The sequence below is a fragment of the Chamaea fasciata genome, unplaced genomic scaffold (genome assembly GCF_029207755.1).
Source record: "Chamaea fasciata isolate MVZ Bird 193981 ecotype frontalis unplaced genomic scaffold, bChaFas1.0.hap1 SCAF_1, whole genome shotgun sequence".
NCBI lineage: Eukaryota > Metazoa > Chordata > Aves > Passeriformes > Sylviidae > Chamaea > Chamaea fasciata.
This window is the reverse complement of record NW_027094086.1, coordinates 109,316,227-109,329,013: the sequence shown is the minus strand read 5'-3', so window position 1 is coordinate 109,329,013 and position 12,787 is coordinate 109,316,227. Positions and strand designations below refer to the sequence as shown.

Here is a 12,787-nt window from a genome sequence, read left to right as displayed (position 1 = left end):
GAAAAGCTCACTCTCTTTTCCTTGTCAACGCTTCTCTGCATGAGAGACTAATCTTTATTCCATAGTACAAATGGATTTTTCTCTTCCTTTCCTAATCAGCTGTTACAATGAGCTCTTTAAAGGCAGGAGTCTCAGGTTCAAAATTAAAGGCCCCTGAAGGGTATTCTAAGGGTGTGTTCACCCTCTCCTTGCATGATTGACTGACTATATTAAACCCCCTGCACAGTCAGTGGAAAAAGCTGCTTCTAATACTGTTTCCACTACACTTAAAACAAGTTCCCTGTTACTGCCTAACTTTTCTGGATAAAAAGTTCTGCTTTCATACTGAAGTTTTATAGTTCTGAAACAAGGTATTGTGTCAAATTATTTTTTCAGTATATAATTTCTAAAAAATCTGAATACTAAAATTAATAGATATTTAAGTATATATAGATATTTTTATCTCTTCATGAGGCCAGCATTGGTTACTGTATGTTACATGTTACTTAACCCACTGGAGATTCAAAACGCTTTCATAATTTCACATTATAGGAACAAGAGAAACAGTCTCAAACCTGTTGCTGGACTTGCCTGTTTTTCATCAAGACTTTTAATTCTGAAATATGTTCCTGCAAAACTTGCCAACAACATTTCGACTAACAATAACACCAACAACTACCACTACTACTTAAAACTAAGTCTTGTGGTAGGTTGGTCTTCAGAAATAGTCACTTGTTCCCACAGATTCATTGTCTTTATTAATGTGTTTGATTTTGTTGATTATATCTTTCAGTTCCCATAGCTCAGTCTGGTCAGCAAGCACAGTGTGGCATGTTATTTGCTGATGAAGAGTACTGCACACCAACAGAGGGCCTCTGCCACTCATGTTATAGCAGCTGAATAAGGGGAATGCACTTGGTCTGCTCACCAGCTGCATCTTACAGCTGGATGAGAGACTCCCCAGAGAGAGTGTGAATTGCTGTGGCTCTTAGCAGCCCAAGTACTGGGTTGTGGGACTTTATTGTCAGCACCTGCAGGATATCTACAATTAGCTCTACCCCAGCAGCAGATAAGCAGAGCTGCTGGGAGGCCAGATGTGCTCAGGTCTTGCATGTGGCTGTAGGCAAGCCCAAACCATTTGGGCTGTTTGTGGGGCACTGGGTGATGTGCTGTTTATCAGCGCTGTTAGGGCAAGAACTTTCCTGAAGGAATTGGTCTCCTATTTAGTCTGAAATTCCAACACACTAGTCTGGGACTGACCATCTTAATGCTGTCTCACCTCCTCTTCCCTGCTGTCTCCATCTTGTGTGAACACAGGTGTGGACAATGCAAACAGCACATCCATTGTTGCAAGTCAGATTTTCTTCAGCTTTTCTCAATCCCTTACCAAGCATTTCTTGGAATGAGTACACTGCTGCTTGTCATGAACATCAGTGGATTTTAAGAACCTTTACCTAAGCTGAACCTCATCATTTTACCAAGAAATTGAAGCTATTGTTCAATAACAGAAGTAATGATTCAGTGGGCTGATAAAGCTTTGAATTTTACCTATCACGGTTTTCGTTCAGAGACGAGTAGGAGTTATGTTTAGTGGTGTGATGCTCCTTCCCTCTGTAAAGATATTCCTGGAGTGGAACTGAGCTACATTTCCCATCTGTGGGGCTCAAGCTGATGTACTCAGCAAGTGTGCAGCCATGTACATTGTCAAATCAAGCTGCATTTGTCAATCTCTCCTATCCAATGATAGGATTTTTATTAGTTGATTCATCTTTACAGTAATCAGCCCATCACACTGAAGTGTCTGGTATCTGAGTGGTATGGCACTCCCAGAGGAGATGCTGTAATTTATGTGAGTGTTACACCAGCACTGAATTGGCTACTGGGACACATACCAAAAACTCACATACCACTGTGATACACAAGTGTCATCAAGTATAATTATGGGTACAGAAACTTGGAAATTCAACTAACAGTTTCCATTCAAGTTACTGCAAACTTGCACCACCGGGAGAAGAAAGGCTGAGGGGAAGAAGGAGTTGTGGGACAGAATGACAAATACCTTTCTCTGGTATACACAGTGTGATAGAGTATAACAGTCTTATTAAAAGTGTATCACTACCGCAAAGATTAATCATTTTCATCTGGAGAGGAGGCCAAATGAAGACAAGTGGACATGAACTAGATGAATCTTGTTACTTGTTCTAGTCACAACATCTGTGCCCAAACTAGGTTAGTGTTAGCATGTTTTTTATTTCATCAGTAACAAGTGTCTTTGTATTGAAGAGGCTGAATAAAGACATCCAGCTCAAGCTATTTTATTGCTTAGGCTATTTTTTCTTATCAGCCTTCTCTTACAGGCTCTCAAGTTCCGATGACTCATCATTTGAGCCACCATCACAATCACACCCAATCTTAACATCTGTGAGGTGTATTCTTATGGGGAGAACAGGGAAAAAGCACGATGTACCACACCCTAAGATTTGTATCGTAGAGCCTAGTGAAAAAAAAAACAAAACACTTCACACATAGGTGTAAAAGAAGATGAGGTACGAAACCAAATTCTGGAAGACATGAACATTTCTACACGTTGTTTATTGTCAGTAACGTCAAAGGTTTGGGGCTTTTTCACCTATTATTCTTAGGCTGTTTCTTCTTGTAAATCTGACACAAACGTCATACATTGCAGCACATCCTATCTCTATTGTCATGGTGTTTTTTTTGTTTTGGCGTTCTCCAAGCTGCTCTTACTGAACTATGTTTCCTTATGCAGCAAGGAAGAGAACATTGCTTCCTTCTACTATTTTATCCAGGTTTCTGATGTATGCTCTCCCAATTTATAGATAAAGGCTTGTCATTATACCATAGATTTTACTTTTGGGCCGCAGTTAGGCATTTCACAAAATTTCATCTCTCAGAAACTCGTTTTTACACAGGCCTTTATTTCACATACCTTGGGGTTTTTTCAAATACTTTTAGAGTACATAAATTCTAGGTCTAGAGTTTGGTGTTTAGGGGCTATCTCATCTGTGCATTGGATATGTTCCTGTGTACCTGTGACTCCTGGACCTTTTATCAAGCAGGCTGAGAAAATCACACACTGAATTTCTTCCCAGTGAAAACTAGGTCACACAAAGGGTGAACTGAGTCTGTTTGATGGCAAAGTATATGCCTGTAAGGCAATGAAGTCGCTTGAAAGAGTTAAAAATTCACCAAAGTATAGTACAGGATGAATAAAAGAACTTAGTTAAAATGAAGGAAAAACCAAACATTCAGGAACCAAAATCTATAACCTGAGAAGTAAGAACAGGAGGACACTATAAATCAAGCTACAAAGAAAATGAAACTGTTGATAAAGCCAAAGAAGTTTGATTAGTCATTAACAGAGTTAAATACCTGCCTATAGACTATGATTGCCTCTTACTCACAAAACCCCCTTCTTCACAGAGCATGCAGGGTAAAGGGAGTGCGCGCTCCCTTAAATGGAGATCAGAGAATGCAAAGCCAAGGACTTCAGCTTTAGGTTGGTACATATGTGGGAAACATCAAATTTTTTTTATTGTTCAAAACATATAAAAATGAGCACCTAGCATTTTGGAGGTGTGCTAGCTTTGTGGATTCATGACCTAGCACCCATCTCTGCCCAGATATATATAAAAAAATCTCATCTGGATGGGTGAACTGGCTTCTTGCACATCAGGTGAAAGAATCCATGCTCAGGACACCACCATCCCCTAGAAACAGAAAGTACTTTCAAGAGTCAAAGGTTAGATATAGCCTGTTGTTGTCCATACCTTATGTTAGTGTCCCTGCAAGATATGTCCAGATGGCTCTTCCATCCATTTGGTTTCCTTTCCATTCAAAAACTCTGGTATCAGGATAGGTTGTGTTGTATGGGTAGCATCCTACTGGCACAACCCTGTAGACAATTCTGGAGAGCTGAGAATCACTTGGAGGTTTGTGCAGTTTTGCATAATGGCCTGTGTTTCTAAAAATGTTGCCCTCCTCTGTCTCAGTGTTGGGGTCCCCTCCCAGGATTAGTCATTCCAGACTTCAATCGTTCAAACCAAGATTGTTCTCGCTGTCACCAGATGTACAAAACATATTGGCAGTTATACAAACTTGGACAACCTTTTTTTAAATCCTTCTATTCAATTTTTTGAATAAAGTAGAGCTCCTAGTAGGCAAGTGTCACCAGAATATGGGTACAAAGCAATGCCTGCACCCCTTTGTTCTGGACTGGTTGCTATAGATATTCTAGATGCACTAGAATTTTCAGGTTTGTTTTTTTTTCCTCTGTTAGCTTAAATGTTTTTATTACTTTATTAGAGAGTTATGCTTCTGAAGCCCCAGTGACCACACTAAACACTTCCTAGTGAAGGCCAGTAGGCATCAGCAGTTGAAAACAGCAGCAAAATTAAATTTCAAAATGATCAGTATCTGCCTGTTGTGTCGTTTAACCTGGTCAGCATCATGTTATTCTCCTGGCACTTTCCTTGTTTCTAATGAACTGCAACAGGATACCATGTAAATTTCTCCTTATATTCTTTGTATTTATCCCTCCTGTAATTTTCACTGGAAGGAGAGATGTTTATTTTGGAGCTTTATAACTAAAAGTCTTTCTTATCTAAACCTCTTAAGGTTCCGCTTAAGGTATTTACCTCTGGTCTTCCCATTAGTTTGGCTGTTATTTTCTTAGTGTCTGTTAGGGCTGATAAAGTCATTCTATCATTTTTTCCTATTTATCCATTTCCATCTACTCCTCTTCCTTTATACCCCATTTTCATTTATCTTATATAAAATATGTACACATAGGGTCCTGTTGGGTTAACAAACAAGAGAGTCTTATGACAGGAACCTCCCTATGTACTGGTTACCAAAAGTTTCACTATTTCTGTTTGTCCATCATATACATACCACAGGCAAACCAATGGCAGTGATTATAAACCTGGTGGTTTCCTATGAGTGCTGTTCAGCACTCATCAGTGCCACATGTGCACTTTTGCCCTTTAGGAAGTCTGCCTGACTGTTGGCAGAGTTATCTTTTGCTGTGTGGGACATTCCTCCCTACATGTTTCTGAAGACATGGCAGTAGTATCTCCTAACAAAAAGGTTGGACTCTGTCCTGTTTGGTGCACAAACTAGACTGTGTGATTGGTTTTGGAGTTCTGTGTGGATCCATGGCATGTGGCCATTCTTTTCACAAGCATGCTGAAAGTCCAGACACCACACCATCTCTTCAGGAGTTCCATGCCAGAAGTTTTGAACTTGCAAAAATTTTCACTTAGCTGTTCAACATTTGATGGACAGATGAGGAGAGTGCACAGGGGAGAGAAAGAGGTGTGGATCATAGGCTGAAAAAAAAAAGGAATGAGCACAATGAAGCAGGGAGAATGGCAGGGTGAAGAAGAAGCATATTTCCGTATTGAACTTCAAGGGCTAAAGTCCTTACACATAAAGCTTGGGACAACAGGCACACTGCTTGTCTGGGATCACTCTATGTGGTGGAAGGAGATCTAAAATTTGCTGCAGAGAGTCTGTGGAGAATACTGTTTTTATCCCAATAAAAATAGAGTTACATCGCTTCTTGTCCTCTTTTATACCCATTCTTTCCCTTTTTATAACACACACAACCCTATTTCTCCAAATCTCACTCATTTAAAATCTGCTGCCCCAGACTTTTTCCAAAGCTATTGTAGGTCACTCTTCTCAAGTTTGCTGATGGATAAAAAGCTGTTCCAGCTGCAGAATCTTCTGGACTGGGCAGACAGTTCTCTGCTTGCTTGGTTTGAAGTGTGGTATTGCAAGTCCCTATGTGTCTTTGTCCCATCTCCACTCTGAGAGCAGAGGCAATGCCCTTTTGCCTACAGAAGAGAACATGGGCTACAGGGTATACACAGATTTCCAGACACTGATTTTATTAATTTCACTGCATTGACATAGAAACAGGAAGAAATTTAATTCCAACAAGATATGGATTTACAATTAAACACAGCAGTAGAATTGTCACTGTTACAGCAGGATTGGTATTGCACTGAACTAATTTATGCTTTAAAATTATAAAGGTGCTTTCACATTGTTTCAGCAAATAAAGTAGAAAATAAGGAAAAAATATTATTTTTAAGCAAGGTAGTTTACTGTGAGGATAGTTTTTGGCTTTTTGTGTGGTCTATCTGTGGCTGTTAACCTCACAAGGTTATAATAGCTGATGGGATAAGAGCTAGCAACTAATAGAAGCAGTGCCCAGGCATTTTAAGGCAAAAGGAAGAAGAGTATTTGCCCCACCTAGATTAAGGCATCTGATACCCAAATTAAGAGGCTGGCATTTTCAGGTTCATTCCACAGTTGGACAGTTAATCTTCCCCTGAGACTATTTAAATCCCATGACTGCTTCTGGCTCAGGCACTTCTTATTCTCTACTGACCACTGAGGGACCTTGAAGAGATTTGCTGTTAATTTAGGCATCTGCATCACATGCCTAACATTAAGTAGTGTGGAATTCCCTCTGGTGGCCTTGCTGGAGGTTAGTTGAACTTGCCCCTCCAGAACTCCGTGGGCAAGTTCTTGCACGCATGAGCAGTGCCCTTGCAAGGAAATGGGGAAAAAAACAGAAGGACACCTCACTTGCATAAGGAGTGCTCACCTGCACTTCTTTACAACTTGAAGTTGGAAATTGTCTGCTATGGTCCCCCTTCCTCTTTGCTAGCCCCATGTCCCTAGAATTCCTTTCTTTCACAGGGAAACTCTTAATAGTGGAATAAATGTATGGCCACAGTACACCAGTAGGCCAACGAGCTTTCAATCAGCATGCAGTTCTCATTGAGGCACCAACTGGCAAGAGGCACTCTTCTCCTGGGAAGGCAGGAAGTGCAGGCCTTGTCTGAAGTTGGCTAGTTTTGCAGTTCCAAGGCCACTGTCTTCCTAGAAGTGTATCTCAAAAGTCAGACTTTCTATGTGTGTGAAAAACAGGTTTCTCCCACGCAGGAGCCTAAGCTGACACACCGGTGTCGTGTGTTACTGTGTAAACTTCTCTTCTGCACATGATTTACCTGTCCAGAACTATGGAGTACTGTGCTCACATCCTTCAGAGGGTGCTGATATTTTTCTTATGCAGAAACTTGCATAGCAAATACTAAGGTAATTTTAATTCTGGTCTCGCAATCTTTGTTGAAGGGCCTTTATTGGTTTAGGGGTTTTTTATTCTTGGAAGGATATGATTTGTCGGAATCAAGCGCGCACTTTCTAGGAGTGTATCGTTGTCTTGTTGTGCGCTCAGTAAGCATGGTGTGTGCAGTTGTTTGAAAAATTGCACCCACAAAAATCACTATGTTGCTGATTAAAAGTACACTTTGGGAAAGGTTAACAACTGGATGGTGATATGGCAGGCATGAAATTAAAAAGCAAAAACCCAAATGCTATAACTTAGTTATAGCTGTTAAAGGATTATATTTAAAAGTGACTGCGCGTTAGCAAAACAGAAAAATCCTTGGGTTAAATGGTCCCAGTAAGATCTTGTGAGATGACCTATTACTCCTTAGACTTTTCAATATAGTATTCTCCCCTCAGTAAATTTCATTGGATACATTTTTGTAAAAAAGCACGATCATATTTATCTGGGTCCTACTTAAATCTTGATGTGACCCAGCCATGCAGATAATGTTTCCTGAAGAACTCCTTGACTCACTTAGTTTAGCAATGGAAAATGCTGTAATCCCAGGGAGCAGTTTATGACAAGAATAGGGATCATACAGTTTTCAGTAGTGGTTGACATAAAGGTCTTAAATATAGTCAGACACTCCTTAAGGCAAAGCAAGTGATGCAAAATTTGCTAACTAATGTTCTGATGTATTTTTACAGTCCAGTAGAGATGTCGTGCTCTGCAGTGGATTGTGTGAATGTAGAACTGACTCTTTCCAATTTTTCACGATAAAGACTTGGGCATTTTTTGCAAAGGTGAGGTGCAACATGCTTTCGGAAAAAGGTATAAAGATATGCCCTAAATTTTTCTCCAACAAATACGTAGATCACAGGATTGATGCAACAGTGGATCATTGAGATTGTTTCTGTCACTTGGATTGCTTTCTCCAGTTGACCTTTAAGTTCACAGTCTGGGATGAAAACTGAATCTTGAAATGTATGCAAAAAAGAAGAGATATGGAATGGTGTCCAGAAGATGAAGTAAAAAATCATGATTACAAAAATAAGTCTGACTGCCTTCTGTTTTTTCTCATTCTTAGATCTCAATAGTGTTTTTAGAATTTGTGAGTAACTGAAAATCATAATGAGCATTGGAATAAGAAGTCCCAGGATGTTCATTTTTAAAATAAAAAAGTACTTCAAATTTATTGTGGAATCACTTGGATAATGAGCACTGCAAGTATAGCCTGAACTTTCCTTTTGAGTTTTGTGAAATAATAACCCTGGGAGAGAGATAAGAACAGCAACAACCCAAGTGACAACACTGGCAAGGATGCCGTAAGTCACTGTCCTGGCTTTCAAAGCAAACACAGCGTGTACTATGGCCAGGTACCTGTCCAGGGTCAACAGGATTATGAAAAAGATGCCACTGTAGAAGCCAAGGAGGTAGACACCTGACAGAATTTGACAGAGCGCCTCCCCAAAAATCCAGTCATGAACTGCGTAATAAGCCCAAAACGGGAGAGAAAATACAAACAACAGATCAGAAATGGCCAAGTTGAGCAGGTAGATGTCAGTCATACTCTTCAGCCTCTTGTATTTTACCAGGATAAGGACAACAAGCATGTTGCCTGTCAGGCCAAATATCACCACTAAAGAATAAAGAGGGGGCAAAAATTTTGCTGCAAAGTGCTTTTCCTCAGTTCCCATGCATGGCATTGAATTGCCATAGTCAAACTCTGTTGTCACTGACCAGTCTGTGTAGTCTGTGGTTTCATTTCCCATGGTGTATTGGTCTGGAAAGGAGAAAAAAAAAGGATGTTAAACTAGGGGAATCTCCAAGCCTTGCAGTGAAGAGACTGAAACATGCTGATGTTCTCTCCTGAAATGAGTTTTGCTGATGAGCACACAAGCATTATAATGTCAAGGTGTGAAAGAGAATGAAATTGCACACCTCCCAGGAAACCGATCTATACATCTGTGGAGTTACACTGGTGCATGTTGGTAGTGTGTCATTTCCCACGTGTATATTGTCATGTGTATTTTCCCTCCTCAGTAGAGCCTGTCAGTTGCCTGATCCAGGGGGAGAGGATGGATGACTTTAATGTGTTGTAGGTTGTTTTGGGGCTCTTATGCTCATCAGTGGCTTTCCAGAGGAGTGTAGAAAGCCAGGAAAGCAGCCTCAGGAAAGCTCAGTGTCTAGCATGCAGACCATAGTCTTACTTCTCCTTGGGATCTGGCCACCTGCTCATTGTGCTGGTCCATCCTGTAGCCCTTACCCATGGAGGACCAGGAATTGGTCAGGTGTAAATGGTGCCTGCAAAGGAACTGTGACATGGGTGAAAAACAGCTGACTTCAAGCACTTCTCCAGGTTGCTTCAAGTGACATTCTGGGAGCCTTAATGCCTATGGGAATTAGGGCAGTGCTAAACATACCCACCTGTGCTATTGTGGGTGTTGAAGAGTGGAGAGTCGGCAGTGTTGGTCTGGGTTAAAATGGCAAACCCTGGGTCTTTTACAGAGGCTAGAGCAGCTGGAGGCAGTGGAAGTTTGCTGGTTTCAGAGAGCTCTGGAATGAAACTGGTGCACTGTAGTCCTGTAGAGAGAACAGAGAGACAAAGACCTTAGCAAATGATCCAAAAGATGAGAGCTGCTGTTGGAGAGGTCTCTAATATCTGTCTCTGTTATGACATCTTCCTGTCAGCTGAAAGGCCTCTCCACTGCTGTTTGGGGATGTAAGGAGTTTTGATTCCTTGTTTCAGTAGTTGTTTACAGCCCTTATTCAGGAGCTGCAAAGTTTAGATTGGTAGAGTGTCTTGGAGGGTGCACAAAGGCAAAAGGCAGATATGGCCACAGCAAAGAGTGTGCACTACAATTCTTCATGTGACATTGTTCTTCACCCTTTGTCAGTCAGTGCTTCCAGTAAGGCAACAATGAGGAAGTGCAGGGGTTGAGCAAACTCTGTCCCTTCTGTTTTGGTTTAGGGACTGTTGGAGGGACTTGACTTACCCTGCACGAATGAGTCTGGGTGTCATCCCCTCCAGTCTCCAAAGCCTCCCCTTTTCCCAAGTCCCTGGTAGGATTGTGAGCCAGATGAAGAAGCATAATTTGTGTAACTTGATCTCTGAAAAGCTCAGGACAACTGTCTTCCCACAGAGCCCCAGAGAACATGGAAGAATTCTTGTGTGTCCCGTGAGAAGCCGGGCAGAGGATTTTGTGAAGATGGGTGTCAGAGGCACCAGAAGTGCTCCCTGGTCACCTAGTGAGGAAATGCAACCCATGCCTTTGGTAGCTATTCAAAGAGATCTACTTGCTGTCTGGTTAAAGGGCTGCTCTCTCTTCCTGTGCCATCATGACTGCTTTTATCAGACACTTCATGGCAGACCATGGCACGGTGTTGGTTTTGAAATCAGTCTTTTCCTGGAAAGGTCAGAATGCCTGTTCTTAGACAAAGGCAACAGAGTGCTCCTCATGGAGAAGAGTTCAGGCAGTGCGTCTGCCCCAGCTTGCTGTGTGATCCCTGAGCACTCATGTCATGCGCCAGTGTTCACTCCTTTCCTGAATGCAGTTTTTTTCAGTGGTGTGGTGTGGCCTGTGTGATTGCAGGCATCTTTTGCAGAGACCACACTCTCAAGACAACCACCATTTCATTCATTTCTGCACTGGAGCTCTGCAAGTCGAAAGGTCACTGAAGAAACTCAGGCCATGACTGGAGTGACTGGGACGTGGGCCTGCATTGCTTTTTAGTAGACAGTCAATTTAATTACATGCTGGGCCATTCTGAGCTGCAGCAGGTGAAATGTTTGAAGTGTCTTAAGCTCATGTCAGCTTAATTAGCTGTTTGAGAGAAGGCTGATATGTAATTCCTGATATGTAATTACAGAGCATTCAGGATCCAGAGGACATAGTTTTGATTTGGATTTTTATCTTGGTGGATATGTGTATAATATAAATAATCTTGAACAAATTTTTTTGGTTACACGGTAGTAAAACTATTTTTCGTGTGTGTATATGCACAAGTAACTATATATATATATATATGTCCACTTACATGTAGAATCATAGTACTGTATAATCATTAAATCATTTAGATCAGAATAGACCTCTAAGATCATTGAGTCCAACCATTAACTTAACATTGTCAAGTCCACCACTAAACCATGTCCCTAAGCATCACATCTACACGGCTTTTAAATGCCTCCAGGGATAGTGACTCAACCACTTCCCTAGGCAGCCTGTTCCAGAGCTTGAAATCCCTTTCAGTGAAGACATTTTTCCTAACATTTGATCTAAACCTCCCTTGATGCACTTAGCCTTGTAGAATCTTTGTGTTTGTATGAAAAGAAAAACTTTTTTTTTTCTTCCAAGTTTGGAACTTATTTTGAATTGTAAAACCAGCAGAAAATTATTGTGGGAGCAACAAAAATAAAGTTAACTGATTCCCTACAGATTTGTCTCCTTTGCTGTCCAAGTCTCGTGTCCTGTGAAGGGCTGACCCCAGTTGGCAGCTAAGCCCCCATTGTCAACCCACTCACTTGCCCACAGCAGGATCAGAGAGAGAATCAGAAGTGCTGAAGAAGGAAAAACTTGCAGGCTGAGAAAAAGACAGCTGAATAAGAGAATGAAACTGAATAAACTCACAAGAGGTAATACAAGGACAAACGCTTGCCATGTTCTACCAAGCAGACAGATGCAGTCTTTGAGCAATGCCTACTCTGGAAAAACTTCCCTCTGCCCCTAGTTTTATTCCCAAGTGTGATGTTATATGGCACAGAATATCCTTTTGGTCAGTTTGGGTCAACTGTCTCAGCTATGGTCATAAATCTAAAAGACATCACCATAACAGCTGCTGGGAAGAAAAGTAAGTCCATCCCAGTCAGACCAAGTTCACCTTCCCACAACCAAAATTTACCTTTTGCCCTGATTGACAAATCAATTGACACTGACCCTGGCTAGAAAGACAGCATGTGCTGTGGTTGTTTTGTTTACTGGCTCTGACCTGGTGGGAAATCTCACAGTATTTGTATGGTTCTCCTTTTCAAAACAAGCACAAAATATTAAAAATATTTTCTGAAATGCTTTTAAAAAAACATTTCTCCTTTGCACACAGGCAATGTTAATCACAAAGAATTCTAGAAAACTGACCAGGATAAAAAGTTCTATTGGAAATTACTGGTTGCACTTGATTTTATTTTTTTTTTCATTTTTCTTTTACCATATTTCCTAATTTCATTTTTTTGTGCAGAGAGAAGCATCTTCTACAGAGGCTGTAGCCCTTTACAACATGTCTGATTTTGGCTCTTAAATTATCTAGGTCTGACACTTCAGGAATGAGTGTGTTATAGCAAAGAAATCTCCTGGTTTATCTCTGCTCTTGTGCTGTTGAAACGTAATTGGAGCAATTCTGATTTGAGAACTTGTATTTAATTATTTTATTTCTCTTCTTTTTCTGTCCAAAATTACACATGAATATTCAGAAAGTCTTAATTATTTTCATTTTCTGTGCTGCATGTGGCCATCGGTGCCCACTGTCCTGACCACAGTCCCACTGTTTCTGCATGCACAGGGTAGTTTTGGTTGCTAACAGAAATTCTGAATGATTTTTGCAGAAGTAGGCGACATGTCAAGCCTAAGGTAGACATATAAGAGGAGAACTTACTAATTTATCCTGTGC

At 40.9% G+C, this 12,787-nt stretch overlaps 1 protein-coding gene across 2 annotated transcripts; it reads right to left on the bottom strand.

The window, feature by feature from the left end:
• Nucleotides 1-5,869: 5,869 nt before the first annotated feature.
• On the bottom strand, nucleotides 5,870-9,703 carry LOC136295007 (C-C chemokine receptor type 5-like). 2 transcript variants are annotated; one of them, XM_066193195.1, is made up of 2 exons: nucleotides 9,554-9,703; nucleotides 5,870-8,909 (listed from the first exon to the last, which is right to left on the bottom strand). In XM_066193195.1, the coding sequence occupies exon 2, from the start codon at nucleotides 8,896-8,898 to the stop codon at nucleotides 7,828-7,830; it is 1,071 nt and encodes a 356-aa protein (XP_066049292.1). In that variant the 5' UTR covers nucleotides 8,899-8,909; nucleotides 9,554-9,703; the 3' UTR covers nucleotides 5,870-7,827. The 2 variants fall into 2 exon arrangements, with proteins under 2 accessions (XP_066049292.1, XP_066049285.1); XM_066193188.1 differs by having other exon boundaries at nucleotides 5,870-9,441; nucleotides 9,554-9,639.
• Nucleotides 9,704-12,787: the final 3,084 nt, after the last annotated feature.

Excerpts from the sequence above, each read along its gene's own strand:
- LOC136295007 (XM_066193195.1), bottom strand. The coding sequence starts at position 8,898 with ATGGGAAATGAAACCACAGACTACACAGACTGGTCAGTGACAACAGAG.